Source organism: Mercenaria mercenaria, chromosome 1 (assembly GCF_021730395.1).
Source record: "Mercenaria mercenaria strain notata chromosome 1, MADL_Memer_1, whole genome shotgun sequence".
Lineage (NCBI taxonomy): Eukaryota > Metazoa > Mollusca > Bivalvia > Venerida > Veneridae > Mercenaria > Mercenaria mercenaria.
The window spans coordinates 84,356,491-84,374,889 of record NC_069361.1 but is presented as its reverse complement, the minus strand read 5'-3'; the positions used below and the strand labels follow the sequence as shown (position 1 = coordinate 84,374,889).

At 36.7% G+C, this 18,399-nt stretch overlaps 1 protein-coding gene across 1 annotated transcript in view; it reads right to left on the bottom strand.

Moving 5' to 3' along the window:
* LOC123564691 (C-1-tetrahydrofolate synthase, cytoplasmic-like) overlaps positions 1–18,399 on the bottom strand; it is a 65,348-nt gene that overhangs the window by 40,944 nt on the left and 6,005 nt on the right. The window contains exons 2-9 of the mRNA XM_053521907.1: positions 17,888–17,972; positions 8,271–8,384; positions 7,844–7,903; positions 7,082–7,158; positions 6,169–6,269; positions 5,781–5,917; positions 4,960–5,071; positions 4,367–4,396 (exon numbers count right to left, since the gene is read on the bottom strand). Of these exons, the coding sequence (XP_053377882.1) occupies positions 4,367–4,396; positions 4,960–5,071; positions 5,781–5,917; positions 6,169–6,269; positions 7,082–7,158; positions 7,844–7,903; positions 8,271–8,384; positions 17,888–17,972 (716 nt within the window). The remainder of the gene's footprint in view (positions 1–4,366; positions 4,397–4,959; positions 5,072–5,780; positions 5,918–6,168; positions 6,270–7,081; positions 7,159–7,843; positions 7,904–8,270; positions 8,385–17,887; positions 17,973–18,399) is intronic.

The following is an 18,399-nucleotide window of genomic DNA, read 5'->3' as shown; positions in this document are numbered from 1 at the left end:
GTTTTTCTATTTTTAGACCTACTGACCTAGTTTTTGAAGGCACGTGACCCAGTTTCGAACTTGACCTAGTTATCATCAAGGTGAAAATTCTGACCAATTTTCATGAAGATCTTGTGAAATATATGGCCTCTAGAGAGGTCACAAGGTTTTTCTATTTTTAGACCTACTGACCTAGCTTTTGAAGGCACGTGACCCAGTTTTGAACTTGACCTAGATATCATCAAGATGAACATTCTGACCAACTTTCATAAAGATCCCATGAAAAATGTGACCTCTAGAGTGGTCACAAGCAAACGTTTACGGACGCACGTACGCACGGACGGACGACAGACACCGCGCGATCACAAAAGCTCACCTTGTCACTTTGTGACAGGTGAGCTAAAAAGTGCTACCTTTTGCAGGAAGCATGTTCAAAGTAAGAAAACCCCTTAATTCTAATTCTGTCATATATTAAGTACATTATTAATTTCAGTTTATTCAGAATAAATATCATAAAACATAGAGACATTAATGATTTCCTAGATGGAATTATAAACTATAGCAAGTTTTTTTGTTTTTTTTTGTTTTTTTTTAACAAATTTACCTAGATAGCCTCTTCAAACAAGACCACAATCTTTGTTACTGAAATTACTGTAAATTCATCAATATTATTCGGGGATATTTTTTTGCAGATTTTGCACCAGCGTCAATCCACAAAAATAAAGCCCAACCCTATTCATTTCATTTGTAAAATTTGAAATATACAAATTAAAATCTTCAAAAAGTAACCATTTTGGCCAAAACCACAAAATATTTGTCCATGTAATTAAATGATTTCATAGTGTAACAATATCCAGTCGTATCATAACAGTCTATATATTTATGTAAATTCAATGCAAATGCTATGTAAATGAAACATAAATGCTATGCAAATGCAACATAAATGCTATGCAAATACAAAGAAAATGTTATGACAAGGTGTGTACTCCAAATAAACCCAAAAACCACAGAGATCACTCCCAATTTGAATTATTATTATTATGTTTGATTGTTGTTTTGTTTGTTTGTTTGGATTTACTACAGTATTTCTGTTATGTCATAGTGTATAGTTAACCTAACCTGGATTTTGTACCTGTACTAACCTGTTCTCCACAAGTGACTGTTAATTTCTCCACATAAATCAAAGGTGGAGGACAAGTGATTTCAGACACAATGTCTTCTATCAAATTGTCACTAAAAGCATACACCTTACTTGTGGTTCAAACTCTCAACCTTATAATCCATTGATCTGTACTTTTCCTATTAGGCTACACAGGCAGGAAAATGTCATTTTTTGAAATGGTTAGATTTCCTGTATCCAAAAATTATGGAGAAAGTAAAGTTATTCTGAAGTCAAGCCTGAACAGAAAAATATTAAACTGAATACAGATCAATTAATACTGATATCCTAGATTAACACTGGTGTACCCTTAAGACAGAAGTTTTTTCAAACCCATAAAGTAAACTGTATATACAAAGATTGTTTGTTTGTTTGTTTTGGGTTTAGTACCATTTTTCAACAGTATTTCAGTGAAGTAATGGCAGACAGTTAACCTAGCCAGTGTTCCTGGATTCTGTACCAGTACAAATCTGTTCTCCGCAAGTAACTGCCAACTTCCCCACATGAATCAGAGGTGGAGGAGGAATGATTTCAGACACAATTTCTTTCATCAAATCGCCACAGAAAACATAAGGCTCGCCTGCGGAATCGAACTCACAACCACACAATCCGTAGATCTGCGTTCTCCCTATTGAGCTAAGTAGGTGGGCTGTATAAACAAAGAATTTAAGAAACTAAAATGTAACCGTTTTGTACCTTTTTATAAAAGATATATCATTATACAAGGGTAAAAACAATCAATAAGTAACTGATACACACTAACTAATTTAGTAAAATGATCCTGAATATATACATGCACATAAAATATCTCTATCTTATACACACTGAACAAACTTAATTTCAAGCATGAAAACATGTTACAAAATCAATTTGCAACAGCTAACACATTCAGACACACTTATTATAGCCACACATCTATTAACCCTTATCACGCTGGATACAATTGATTCTGCCTTTGCGACCAGTGCAGACAAAGTTCAGCCTGCACATCCATGCAGTCTGATCTTAACCTGCACTGTTCGCCATTCAGTCAGTATCTTTTTGGTAAGCGCCCCTTTTAACGGTTAATGGTACTGTCCAAAATGAAAGATGGACAATTTCATTACAGAGCATGGTAAGGGTTAAAGCCACTCAAATGAATGCACCCTGTAACTAGTTTGTATGTTATTTTAAGAAATGAACTGAAAGCTCTGTAGTTTACTAACACCCTTCTTATCTTATATTAACATTCTTTTGTATTCCCTCTCATTTACACTGTATTTTCAAGTTATAAAATCTCTGAAAAGACAACAACAACAGTCATTGGAACAATAAATGAGCCGCACCATGAGTAAACCAACATAGTGCATTTGCAACCAGCATGGATCCAGACCAGCCTGCGCATCTGCTGGTCCCAAACGTACTCATGGTGCGGTTCAAATGATGTAAACATAGAAATGTTCTACCCTAAATGTCAATGTAAATCATAGTAGTTGAAATACAATCACAGTTTTTATAGAAGGAACACAAATTTGAATTGTAAATATATAGGGTGTCAACTTGTCAACACTAAATCAATGGTTAAATATTTATCAGTTGCCATAACATACTAAAATCCTATCTCATTAGTTTTAGTTTGTTCTCCACAAACAAGTTCCAACTTCCTCACTCTAACTAGAGGTGGAGGTTACCATTCTCCACAAACAACCTGCAACTTCCTCACTGCAAGCAGAGAAAGTGGTTACAGGACTGACAGGATATTTAAGCCATGATATATCTGGCAAGCTTCTTTAGCTTAGATATTATGGTAAATTTCCCAGTTCACCTGGAGTACTTCAAATAAGACCCTTGAAAAAGACAGCTTGTTTGCTCCATTACATAAGTTTTTCTTTTAAACCAAAGGAGGAGGGACAAGTGATACCAGTTCAGTGATGTTCCCCATCATACATAAACAGATATTAGTCCTGCCTGTTTCACCAATGTCATGCTCATTTTTTTGTTGTATTTGGGGTTAATGCTCTACTGATACAACTATATGTCATAGAGCATATTCCATCTTATGATGGTGGAGGCAAACCCAATGTGCCCCTCCAGGCATTATTTCTACATGGACAAGCAACACTGGGTAGAACCACCAACCTTCTGTAGGCCAACTGCAAAGCTTCCTAACATGAAAGAATGCTACACAACTCGCAAAGTTTTGAACCCACAGTGGTGAGTGGCACGTCATTCAAAGTCAGCAACCTGAACCACTCTGTCACTGAGTCCCTGTCATGTTAAGAAAAGTAAATGTACTTTAACATTGCAATATATGAATCTGAATATATAGTTCAAAGCAACAAGAGCTGTTTGTAACACAAATGCCCCCATGATGGCCTCTGTCAGAAGTAGATATGCAACTTTCTATGCTGTGACCTTGACATTTCAATAAATGATCTTGAAAACAACAGGAGCATTGACTGACTTCAGGCAACCATCCTATAAAGACTGACAGCTAAAACATTCCTTAATCATTGAGAAGAACAGTTTTAGTACAGAAGTTGCTGTGTCTTCGACATCTGACCTACTGATCCCCACCAAAATAGGGATTATCCACCTGCAATCATCCTATAAAGTTTGACTGCTGTAGGCAAAAATATCTGTCATAAGGTCAGTGTGACCTTGACCTTTGACAATGTGACACTCCTAGGACAAAAAAGGTCAACTACTGACCACATGCAATCATCATACAAAGTTAAATGACTGTAGAAAACACTTTCAGTCTCAAGAACACTGACCTTGACCTTTAATCTACTGACCCTCAAAATATAATAGGGGTCATCTCTAACCACAGGGATTCATTCTATGAAGTTTGATCATTGTGAGACCAAGTATTCTCGACTTACTGATCAGAAATCAAATGGTCTACTGACCAATAAACCGACAGACAGACCAACAATGAGCAAAATAAAATACCCTCTTTTCTTCCAAGTGGGGCTTAACGATAAAATTAGCACAGCTAATATACTCTAGTGCTTTTTTTAGCCTGATAAAAAGCATTTAATTTCAAGAGTAGGAATACTAGCAACATCTGAATGGGAACAGGTGTACATCAGGGTGTAATGATCGCAGGAGATGAGGGAATGGATGGGAGGTCATGGCAAGATGCCTGAAGCAGGTAATTAGCAAAACCTGAAATCTTATCACCAAAATGATTAGACATTCAAAATTATCATTATTTACATGTATATGTTACATTCCAGATTTTACCTTCATCCATTTCTTCACAATAATCAGACTCTAAAAATAACAAAATCAATACAAAAAATTATATACAAGATAATTTCATCAATAACTGAAATTAAATCATAAATTATTTCTGATATTTAAGGTAGCTATTCAAGAAGTATGGCATAGTATCACATCTCTAGGATTATTCATGATTAAAATCTGCATCTTTGCTTGTTCCCAATCGCAATTGCATCAAAAGGATTTTACCCTTATCATGCTGGACATGACTGATTCTGCCTTTGCGACCAGTGTAGATCATGATCTGCCTGCACATCCGTGCAATCAGATCATGATCTGCACTGTTCGCCATTCTGTCAGTATCCTTTCAGCAAGCACCCCTTTTAACAGTTAATGGTACTGTCAAAATGGAAAGATGGACAAGTTCAATATAGAAATTTAGCATGGTAAGGATTAATACTGAAGAGAATAACTACCTTAACTTAAAGAGCATTTCAGAAGAAACACAATGGTCACTACATTCAATGTCATACCTGGATTTCTCACCAGCAACACATCAATTTAAGTGTGATATTCTGCAACACATTTTTTAACTATGAAATATTCCTTCCTACCTGGAATACTATTTATGCCGCAGTCAATGACGACAGCACCTGGTTTAACCCAGTCTTTCTTCACCATCTGTGATTTACCAATGGCTACCACCAGAATATCTGCTGTACGAACCTTGAAGGAAGACCACAAATATATTAGTAAAATTCTGATAAAAAAACGAAACGCTCTGCTACAGTCAAACTCGACGGAACCAGCAAATTTCTTTGAGTTATCGGTAGTTCGAGCCATGAAACAAAATTCATTAAACTGGGACATTGCCAGGACCTGACGAGGAGTTTGAGCAAAGGGTGGTGTACGAATTATCCAAGTCTGAGCAAACAAAGTTTGACTGTATATGGTAACATTTTATATAAGGACAGCTTGCAAATTTTGATCAAAGCACTTCTGAATCTTGCATTTCTGCAGTTTTTTGTTAGATCTGACATTACATGGACAGGACAGGTCACATGACTACTTTCCAACTTTAGTAATGAAGAAGACCCAATTTGATGCTCTCAGCATTATTTCTGGTATGGACAGGCACGGTCAAACTTTTACTGGATTGCTTTGTCACAAGAAAACTTTCAACACCCTGAGTGAGGCTTGAGCCGAAAACAGCATGGGGAAAGTATATCCAAGACAGCAACCTTAACCACTCAGCCAAAGATGCCCAATATTTGATATAATACAATTTCTAGAATCCTCTAGTAATACAGGTCACAGTAGCTTTACCAAACTCGAGTCACAATCGCCCTCGAGTTTCACTTCATCATGATTTAAAGAAGCTTTAAATTTGATGGGCCTAAATTAGTAAATGCAAAAAACAGTTTAAATGACTTACAATATCTGGTAGATTCACTGTCTTGGAATGACACACAGTGACGGTTGCATGATTCCAGGTTAGCAGGTTAGACATTGGTGCACCTACAATTTTGCTTCTTCCAAGCACCACTGCAGTCTTACCAGCTACATCAACACCTGCAATTAAATACGTAACATACTAGGTACAGATTAGACATTGAAATCTTGTTTCTTCCAAGTTACAATGCAGGTTTACCTTCTATATCAACATCTGCAAAATATAATGTTTTTCTAACCATCAATCAGAAATAGTCAACACCGTTTTACTAATTTCTGCTGTGTTGTGAAGTAAGCTGTAATTACCCAAGCAGAGACACAAATTTGACATTTAACAAACAAAATTTACATGAATTTAAGTACTAAATTACCTGTTCTGCTGATGAGTTCGAGACACCCCCGTGGAGTACATGGTATGATACAGTCTGCTAGGTCACCTCTCGCAAGTTTCCCAGCATTCTCTTGATGTAACCTGAAAATATATATTGTTGGTTTCAAAACGTACGGTAAGTAGAGATTAGTTTTGATAATAGTTCAAGCCTCCCCAAATCACCTTTTTTCAGTGTAATATGATAATGATATAAATAGCTTTCCCATAACTGTGCATTATAAATTATGTTGCTAAGGACGAAAGGTTTTAAAACTGATGTTTGAAAACAGTCTGAGAACCCTGCAAGTTTGTTTTGTTTTTGTTGGGTTTAATGTAACATCAGCATGACAGTAGGGTCATATGGCAATTTCACAGCTTTTCATGGTGGAGGAAGACCCCAGGTTCCCCTCTGGCCATTATTTCATCACAGGCTCTTATGTAGAACCATCAACCTTCCGTAAGCCAACAGGATGTCTTCCTCACAGTGAGGCTTGAACTTGTATCGGTGAAGGGCAAGTGATTTGATGTCAGCGATCTTAACCACTCTGCCACGGAGCCCCCCATCCCCACTACCAATCAGATGCTTATGTTTTGCAACTGGTCTCCAAACTTTATATTCAGTTTTATAATCTTGGTTCCATATTTTTTTTAACCCTTACCCTTCTACAATGAACTCGTCCATCTTCCAATTTGGACAGTACCATTAACTGCTAAAAGGGGTGCTTACCATAAGATACTGACTGAATGGCGAACAGTGCAAATCATGATCAGACTGCACAGATGTACAGGCTGATCATGATCTACACTGGTCGCAAAGGCAGAATCAATCGTGTTCAGCATGATAAGGGTTAAGCAGCAAAATATTACTTAGAATTGAAACTGGAGTAAGATGGAACGGATTTATTTTAACCTACCCATCCACATCTTTCTCTGGTCTGATGGCATTTGTTACAAGGTGAGTGTCAACTTGGTTTGTGGTATCTAATGGCAGCTGAAATATTTAACAGAAATTTCATTTCTCCAGTATCTAGATTTAATACATTCTTATGCACCTTTTGAGAAAAACAAGTAAAGGATTTTGATAACGCTTCCCCAATGATTTTGTTTGTTTTGGGTTCAACAGTATTTCAGTTATGTAACGGCAGGCAGTTAATCTAACCAGTGTTCCTGGATTCTGTACCAGTACAAACCTGTTCTCCACAAGTAACTGCCAACTTCCCCACATGAACCAAAGGTGGAGGACTAATTAATTTAGAGTCAGTGTCTTTTATCAAATCCTCACAGAGAACATACACATTGCCTAGGGTTCAAACTCATGACCCCGTAATCTGCAGATCTGCGCTCTCCCTATTGAGCTAAGCAGACTGGCTGCTTCCCAAATGAGAAGATAAAGTTTTACCAATATTTGGCCACTAACTTCAAAGTCATTATTTGTTATACTTCTGTAAGTAATAATGTGGCCAGCATTTTCTGCAGATTTAATCAGCAAAAAAGAAATTGTGTAGAAATATAACACGAGTAATTATTTGACCTTGACCAATGCAATGCTTCAAAAGGCAAGTAAAATCATCTTAAAAAGTTTCCTTAATCTTTCATTCCCTATCAATTCTTTTAGTCTAGTCAGGTGAAACTTTTCTTATAACTACAACACAGTTATTTATAGATGCCATAATTACCTGAACAATAATTCCATGCACTGCCGGGTCTTCATTCAGTCTCTGTACTGCTTCAAGTATCTGAAACAACAGAACTATGAGATAACAATAATAAAACAGGAAAAAAGGAGTTCAGACAAAATGTAAGTGAGAGTTATGATTCTTGGCCTACTTACTCATTTAATGATGTTAAACAAGTGCACAAAAGTTTCAGAGCTAAAACTCCTGTAGTTTTCAAGAAAATGTTAACCAACACTAATGCTGAAGATCAAGTAAACAGTTCCAACAAATCATGTCAATGGACAGACAAGCTATTAACTATTACTTACTTGTATTTAATTCATGTAAACAAATTTGATTGCTTCCCCTTTTTTTATCAGATCACATTACAAAAAGTAGCTGTATAAACAGCTATAATTCTACAATAAAGCTGGTAATTCAATCTAACCTCTTGCTGAGTGGCAGTATTTGGTAACTTCACATGTCTGGCATCTACCCCCACTACAGCCGCATTCTTCACCTTCTGACCTATGTAAACATTGGAGTCTTCTCTACCTCCAACCTGTAAAATTTATAAAATAATTGATAAATGGCTATTTATAGACCAAATTTCAGATTTCAGCATCAGATATGCACAATGCAGTGTTTTTTTCCCCTATAAATCTACCTTTGGTAAAAGGAGGCAGTCCCAAAGCAAAAAAGTATGCTTTTTTCCCCTGGAATTCTGAACTTAAAATTTGCAAATGAATGTCACAAACTTTCAGTGTTTTTGCTGCTTTACAAAAGTTTTGCCAATTTATCTGTTTATTTTGGTTCTGTAAACAACACTTATAACATACTGTTGAACAATTATTAAAATGCAACCCCACATTTTCCCAATCCACCTGTGTTGGTGGCATTCCCAAAATGATGGAAAAATGCCTGGTTTGGTTTGACCCATTTGTTTTTGCAAAATGTTCAATGTATTCTACTCAATATGCCGCAGACTACATATATGAACTTATACCATATATGGTCCTGTTACAGTTTATTTTCCTTGAAATGCCTTATTTATAACCTTGTTACAATGGTTACAAAGCGTAGACTTATAAGATCATGGAAGTGAGTAATTCCATGTGCACATAATTTGTAACCTGTTTTTTATCTAATCATAAAGTATAATTATACATCTTCCCCATCTTCCAAAGGATTTAATTTGAACACATCTTCAGGTTTTGGAAAAGATGGACTGCTCTTCTCAGCAGATTGCAAAAATGGAAAGGGTTAAAACCTGATAGCCGAAAAACAGCTGGTTACTTTGAATATAAGAGGAACTGAGACATGCTTAAGTTTACATTTTTAACTAACAAAAGGCAAATATTTTAGGAGAAAATTAAAAGAAGACCACAGTTTGCTTTATAGCAAAATACCATTTTTCTTTCAACCTAACCATGCACATATATAGACAGGGAGGGACCTATAAGCATTACTCCTAACCTAATGAACATTTATCTTCAAATCTAAATATTTGGAATACTTAAAAAGCTTTTTCATTGATTTTACAAATGAATAATAATGGATATCATATTTAAAGAATAACAGCAAAATAAATATAATACAGGATATCTAAATATTTTAACTACAAAATATGTCAGTAATTCAGTGACCAAACATTACTAATATAATATTCTTACAATAATATACAAAATGTATTTGTTTTACATCAAGATACTGTAATCTTTAACAAATCAAAGAGGTAATTCATTAAAAAGGACAAACTTAACAAATTTTGCAAAAACAAAACACCATTTAAACAACTTGATAAACTGTTCACCCTTTATCTCATAAAATTTCTGTGGTATATAATCAAGATATTTCCCAACTCAAGCATATACCAGTTATCATATAAGTAAATATTTGATTTGATACTATTTTTCATACCTTTCTTAAAATTCAAGCCCTATTAACAATTCATACTTGGCTACAGAACATGTTAATGTTACAACATTACATAAAAATGTATGGCCACGGCATTATTTAATCAACTAATGTACATTAAGTGACAGACAAGACAATGTTTAAACTGTGAGGTTATGTATAGGTAAGAGGTTCTGATAACCGGGCGAAGCCCAGTTATCAGAACGTCTTACCTACTTATTGGCAAATATGTGGGGGTGAAGAAATCTGACCTTCCTAATTAACCATGAAATTGCTGTTGTCAAACAAATTTGTGTCTTCAGAGGTAAGCTGAGTGCGAATTACATCATTTATTTTGTCTGTAATTTGGAGCCAAAACAGATGTGAATGTCTAGCAAAATGACGGACTGTTTTCAGTTTGTTTCAAAGGTTATGTTGAGCAAAGAATTAAAAGAGTCATTTGTTCCACAGCTAGCTCTTATAGTGAAATGTTTAATTAAATATTTTCACACTTCATAACATCAGTATGTCACTGCATTCATGAAAAGTACACCACAAATAAATGAGTCTGATAAATAAATTGCCTTTATCACTTGATTGTGGTCTTATCATGACCTTCCCAATTAAATCCGTCAGTTAACAAGAGCACCGCCTTGCGGGTGCTGACGCTCATCTGATTTTTTTTAGTGTAATAGAAATATTGTCCTACCCATGATTTTCTAAGTCTAAAAAGGGCCATCATTCTTGCAAAAAGCAGGATAGAGTTATGTTTCTTGATGTACAGTGTCCACTTATGATGGTGAAAAACTGTTGCAAGTTTTAAAGCAATAGCTTTGATAGTTTATGAGAAAAGTTGACTTAAACATAATACTCAACCAAGAAAATGATTTTCTAAGTCCAAAAGGGGCAATAATTATTGCAAAAAGCAGGATGGAGTTATGTTGCTTGCTGTACAGGGTCAGCTTATGATGGTGAACAAGTGTTGCAAGTTTCAAAGCAATAGCTTTGATAGTTTAAGAGAAAAAGTTGACCTAAACATAAAACTTAACCAAGAAATCTGATATTTTCTAAGTCCAAAAGGGGCCATAAATCTTGCAAAAAGCAGGACGGAGTTATGTTTCTTGCTGTACAGGGTCAACTTATGATGGTGAACAAGTGTTGCAAGTTTTAAAGCAATAGCTTTGATAGTTTAGGATTAAAGCTGACCTAAACATAAAACTTAACCAAGAAAACTGATTTTCTAAGTCCAAAAGGGGCAATAAATCTTGCAAAAAGCAAGATGGAGTTATGTTTCTTGATGTACAGGGTCAGCTTATGATGGTGAACAAGTATTCCAAGTTTCAAAGCAATAGGTTTGATAGTTTAGGAGAAAAGTTGACCTAAACATAAAACTTAACCAAGAAATCTGATATTTTCTAAGTCCAAAAGGGGCCATAAATCTTGCAAAAAGCAAGATGGAGTTATGTTTTCTTGCTATACAGGGTCAGCTTATGATGGTGAACAAGTATTCCAAGTTTCAAAGCAATAGCTTTGATAGTTTAGGAGAAAAGCTGACCTAAACATAAAACTTAACCAGGCAACGCCGACGCAGACGCCGACGCCGACGCCGACAACCGCTCAAGTGATGACAATAACTCATCATTTTTTTTCAAAAAATCAGATGAGCTAAAAATTATGAAATAAGAACCGGGTTCTTACTGAATTTTTGGGGAAACATGAAGAACGCACCATTAAGAGGCAGTCTGCCAATAAGATAAAAAACTTCACCTTAAATCTACTCACTCAAGCAGGGGAGAATTTTTTCAACATGTACATTTTTGCAAAGTCCAGCACTGAATGTATATGTAGAATGTATATTATAATATTATGAGAATGAAAAATGATGAAGTGACTGAGAGTAAGTGTTACTAGATATCTGTAAAACAGCCAGGAGAATGCTGATTTTCTCCATTACTTAAAAGAGTGTTACAAAAGGTTTACTCCATTTTGGACAAAAGTTTTGGTAATTTATTAGGATATCTGATATTCTGATGGAAAATGAGATAAAATGATACTGTTTTCAACTGAGACCAGTTTCATTTATAGCTATCATTTATGTAAGATTAAACAAGAGCTATGCAAAAGGGAGAAATATATGCCCAAAGGTATGACCTTTAACACGTTAAGTGTGAGCTTGACCTTGAAACGAGCCTCCCAAAACATATGCTCTGCAAGTCGTCTCGATGTGGTGAACATTTGTGCCAAGTTTTTTTTAAAATCCTTCAAGCAGTTTAAGAATTACAGAGCAGACATGAAAGAAAGTCATATGGCCTTTGAGCCCTAAGTGTGACCTTGACCTTGAAGCAAGCCATCCAAAACATGCACTCTGCACATCTTCTCGATGTGGTGAACATTTGTGTCAACTTTCTTCGAAATCCTTCAAGGGGTTCAAGAGTTACAGAGCAGACAAGAAATTGCTAACGGATGGACAGACAGATGGCACCGGCGTCATAATGCGTTCATGACCCAAGGTGAAATATTTTTAAGATATATGCAACATACACTTTTAAGTACTTTATATGTACTTTTAAATAAATCAAAGACCATAACTCAGGAATGGCTGAGAGAAATTCCAAACAGAACCCAAGGTGCACAACTTCACATGCTATATATAACAATATTCTGATATTTTACGACTCCAAGTTAAATACTTTTTGAGATACATGTGACACAAACTTTCGTGCCCTTAATGCATATTCATGACTAAGTCAAGGGCTATAACTCTAGTCTTGCAGAGTGAAATCCAGAACAAAACTCAGGTGCATAAATTCACATACTGAATAATATTCTTACATATTCGATCAAATATTTTTTTAAGATATATGCAACACAAACTTTTGAGCACCTAATCTTAATTTTTCACTAAGTCAAGGCCAATTACTCTGGTCTGGCTGAGTGAAATCCCAAACTGAACACCAGGTGCACAATTTCACATGCTGAATGACAATCCTGTGATGTTTGATGACTCTGGGTCAAATACTTTTTGAGATATACACAAATTAAAAATGTGTGAATGTGTCGCTATAAAATTCTTTTACTTACACAATTATGCTGAAGATGGAGTACTTATTTTGCATCCTCTTTTATTTTGTAATTGAATAGACGACAGTATTATTTGCCATTTTTGGAATTTACACTTTTGCTGTGGGTTATATTTTTGTAAGCAATATTGCTTAAAATATAAAAATTACATGTACAGTAGCTGGCTATATTCATTCTCATCCATCTGATGTTCGTCAAAATCCGAGACGAACCTCTGATTTATTTCTGTCGTTTATTTGGTGAGCATGCGCACTCGTAATTACTACCGGCAGAAGTTTCAGCCAATCAATGTTCGCCACTATTTGGCACGCCGAATTGAAATTTCAAACAATATGTAAGCAAGGTAGTTGCTAACGATGGATAACGGCGATATTCCATGATTGCGATTAATAAAGATTTATTTCTGTTATTCGATGTTAAGAAATTTACCTGAAGAAATAATAATATTCCTCGTAAGTCGGCATCGATATGAAAGGACGTGGTCACGCTTTTCAAGGACGATTTTGATTGGTTCGCTACATTTTGTCGCGAAACGACGCTGATTGGCTGAAACGTTTTACCTGTAATGTAACCAAACCACAAGTATCGGCGAAATGTGCCAGAGGTTCATCCGGGGAACCACGGTAGACCTCTGGTATGCGAGAATGGCTATATTAGGTTTGTAGACGATTGTTACAATTAACTGTAAGATAGCTTTAGCAAGCTTTCTAGATTTTCATCCCAAACCTACTAGTCTACAGTATTGTCTGGCTTACAGTAACGTCAGCTACTGTACATAATTGTTGTGATTCTTTTATCATACATTTCAAACATATGCCTTTTTGGCCAATTTAAAACAGAATTTATACAAAACACAGGAAATATACCTATTGCAACAGAATGAGGTCATAACGTTTTAAAGATGACTAACAATATAGAGTTCCGGTTTGGATTTATCATCTGTAGCGTAACGTTATCTATTATTCTTTTAATTATGGTGAATTGAGAAATATACCATAAGGGACAGAGTGTAACTATAAAGGTATTAAAGTATACGTGTTATTTAAAACACAGAAAAATGATTACATAAATCTACTACCCTGACACAGCTTGTAGTTCAATGCTGTATTAAGCAAGTATGTAGCTATAAAAATTGCACAATAAAAACTATTCACAACCAACCTGAATTCATGAGGGTCATCACAAACTGTATTTGCTTCTGGTTTACAAATTACCTAAACACCACCAAAGCCTGACATATGCACCTTATGTAACATATTTATTTATTTGGGTTTTACGGCGCACCAACACAGTATAGGTTATATGGCGCCAAACAGGACTACAAATTTTGGTTCCACATCTCATTTACATCAAAATAACAAGAGGACCATGATGGTCCTGAATCGCTCACCTATCCCCACATGACCCAGTGTTGAACTGAGTATGACGTCGTTATTTCTATTATTTGACACAGTGACCTAGTTTTTGAGCACATGTGACCTAGATATCATCAAGATAAAAAATTCTGACCAATTTTCATGAAGATCCATTGAAAAATATGACCTCTAGAGAGGTCACAAGGTTTTTCTATTATTTGACCTAATGACCTAGTTTTTGAAGGCATGTGACCCACTTTTGAACTTGACCTAGATATCATCAAGGTGAACATTCTCACCAATTTTCATGAAGATCTCATGAAAAATATGGCCTCTAGAGAGGTCACAAGGTTTTTCTATTTTTCGACCTACTGACCTAGTTTTTGACCGCACATGACCCAGTTAAGAATCTGACCTGGGTATCATCAAGCTGAACATTCTCACCAATTTTCATGAAGATCCATTGAGAAATATGGCCTCTAGAGACGTCACAAGGTTTTTCTATTTTTAGACCTACTGACCTAGTTTTTGACCGCACGTGACCCAGTTTCGAACTTGACCTAGATATCATCAAGATGAACATTTTGACCAATTCTCATGAAGATCTCTTGAAAAATATGGCCTCTAGAGAGGTCACCAGGTTTTTCTATTTTTAGATCTACTGACCTAGTTATTGACCGCACATGACCCAGTTTCGAACTTGACCTAGATATCATCAAGGTGAACATTCTGACTAATTTTCATAAAGATCCCATGAAAAATATGGCCTCTAGAGAGGTCACAAAGTTTTTCTATTTTCAGACCTACTGACCTAGTTTTAGACGGCACGTGACCCAGTTTCAAACCTGACCTAGATATCATCAAGATGAACATTAAGATCAATTTTCATGAAGATCTCTTGAGAAATATGGCCTCTAGAGAGGTCACAAGATTTTTTTCTATTTTTAGACCTACTGACCTAGTTTTTGACCCCACGTGACCCAGTTTCGAAACTGACCTAGAGATCATCAAGGTGAACATTCTGAACAATACTCATGAAGATCCATTGAGAAATATGGCCTCTAGAGAGGTCACAAGGTTTTTCTATTTTTAGACCTACTGACCTAGTTTTTGACCCCACGTGACCCAGTTTCGAACTTGACCTAGATATCATCAAGGTGAACATTCTGACCAATTATCATGAAGATCTCATGAAAAATATGGCCTCTAGAGAGGTCACAAGGTTTTTCTATTTTTAGACCTACTGACCTAGTTTTTGACCACACGTGACCCAGTTTCGAACTTGACCTAGATATCATCAAGATGAACATTCTGACCAACTTTCATAAAGATCCCCTGAAAAATGTGACCTCTAGAGTGGTCACAAGCAAAAGTTTACGCACGCACGGACGGACGGACGGACGGACGACGGACGCCACGCGATCACAAAAGCTCACCTTGTCACTTTGTGACAGGTGAGCTAAAAACATGAGGTATGGAATCAAAATTTGCATACCTGCTGGAATCACAGAGTTACTGCAAAACCAAGTGTTAAGACCCTATTAGTCGCCTCTTACGATCATGCAAGGGTAAGGCAGTGGTTCCAATACTTTTCATACACAGATCATCCCAGAACCACATGGGGCAGTCAGTAAATATATTTCACAGGGGCCTTTGTGGCCGAGTGGTAAGGTTTCTGCCTTTGAATCACTTGCTCCTCACTGATGTGGGTTTGAGCCTCACTTGGGGAGTCAATTTCTTCATGTGAGGAAGCCATCCAGCTGGCTTATGGAAAGTCGGTGTTTCTACCCAGGTGCCTGCTCATGATGGAATAATGCACGGAGGGGCACCTGGGGTCTTCCTCCGCTATCAAAGCTGAAATGTCGCCATATGATCTATAATTGTGTCAGTGTGATGTTTAACCCCTCCCCCACTAAAGACAAGAGCTGTCGGAGGACAGCAACGCTCGACTATTCAACAGCCTTGTCGACTGAATGAATACGAAAGTCGAAAAAGGGGCATAATTTAAAAAAAGCAAAATAGGGTTATGGAACCTGCGTAGTGCTTATCAGCTCATGACAGTGGACAAGTGTGTGAAGTTTCAATCCATTCCCATTAGTGGATACTGAGATACCAGCTTACATACAAAACCTTAACCAAAAAATTCTAAGTCGAAAAAAGGGGCATAATTTTGTAAAAAAGCAAAACAGAGTTATGGAACCTGCTTTGTGTATGTCAGATCATGACAGTGAACAAGTGTGTGAAGTTTCAATCCATTCCAATTAGTGAGTACTGAGATACCAGCTTACATACAAAACCTTAACCAAAAATGTCTAAGTCGAAAAAGGGGCATAATTTTGTAAAAAAGCAAAATAGAGTTATGGAACCTGTGCAATGTAAGTCAGTTTATCACAGTGAATAAGTGTGTGAAGTTTCAATCCATTCCCACAAGTGGTTGCTGAGATACCAGCTTACATACAAAACCTTAACCAAAAATTTCTAAGTCAAAAAAGGGGCATAATTTTGTAAAAAAGCAAAATAGAGTTATGGAACCTGTGCAATGTAAGTCAGTTTATCACAGTGAATAAGTGTGTGAAGTTTCAATCCATTCCCACAAGTGGTTGCTGAGATACCAGCTTACATACAAAAACTTTACCAAATCGGGACGCGGACGCCGATGCGGACGCCGACGCATGGGCGAGTCCAATAGCTCTACTATTCTATGAATAGTCGAGCTAAAAATATTTTAATGCTGACCCGGGACCTCTCATAACTAAGGCAGACACTCTACCACGTCTCTATAAAAGCTAGCTCAATAGCAAGGAAGTATAAATGCACCCTTATACTCTACCCTTCTAACATACACCCCCTCCATTTAGAATTTGTCCTAAAATTCCAGGAGTTTGAACCTCTGTTGAACGTTCCAAGGTATCCATTCATATCGTCTCATGAGTTATTTATGTTGGGTGCCAATGTAACAGACTGAAAATATTTCAGCCCTGACTGGGAATCGAATCTTGGACCGCTCACACCTAAGGCGAACTCTCTTATACTCTACCCTACTACAGTTATTCAATAGTTTAAGTACAAGGGCTTGAATGCTTGGTATTACCTTACCAATAGTCAAGTCTGGTCTGAACACTTTATAACACCTGAATAACAGCGAAGTCTTGTCTAAGACAATAAACTACCTAAACATAGTTGAATACTATAGACAACAGCCAGGTCTGGCTTGAAAGTCACATGCATTCCCTGAACAATAGTCAAGTTTTGTTTAAAATCTACATGTATTATCTAAACCTAGTTGGACCTAAACAACAGACAAACCTTGTTTGAATTCTAGGTATCAGCCTGGTTTGAATGCTGGTATTACCTGAACAATAGCCCAATCTAGTTTAATGAACAATAGCAAAGTCTGGTTTGAAGAACAATATCCAAACCTGGTTTGTTGAGCAATAGCCAAGCCTATTTTGGATGCCCAGTGTTGCCTGAAAATAGCCAAGCCTGGTTCAAGTGCACAGGGGTTTCATTATTAAAGGTGGAAGGGGTCTGGGGGCTCCTCCCATTTGGAACTTTATTTGCTACAGGGAATGTAGCTTGGATTTCAGACAACTATAGCATGGGAGAATCCACCACCCTCTATCTAACCCCAGTCATTAATGAAACCCCAATGTATTAAGCCTGGTTGGAATGATGAGTATCTTTACCTGAAATGTAGCAATACCTCAGCCTGGTTTGAATATTTGAGTATTACCTGAACAATAGCCAAGCCTGGTTTGAAGGCTGGGTATCTCTTTTGTAGATGTTCAATTTCACTCTTTATCTTCTGTCGGATATCTCTGTGAAACAATAAATGAGCCGCGCCATGAGAAAACCAACATAGTGGCTTTGCGACCAGCATGGATCCAGACCAGCCTGCACATCCGCGCAGTCTGGTCAGGATTCATGCTGTTCGCTTTCAAAACCTATTGCAATTAGAGAAACTGTTGGCGAACAGCATGGATCCTGACCAGACTGCGAGGATGCGCAGGCTGGTCTGGATCCATGCTGGTCGCAAAGCCACTATGTTGGTTTTCTCATGGCGCGGCTCAAATTAAGATCAATAATAAGCTACTAGCGAAAACAAAAAACAACACAATGTACACCCCTATTTATAAGCCTTGAAAAGAAATTGAAGATATTTTATTTGCTTTGCTGACCTACATATACATAGTCAAAAGTTCTGCGATCTGTTAAAATAAGAGACTTACAGGAACTTTTCAAATA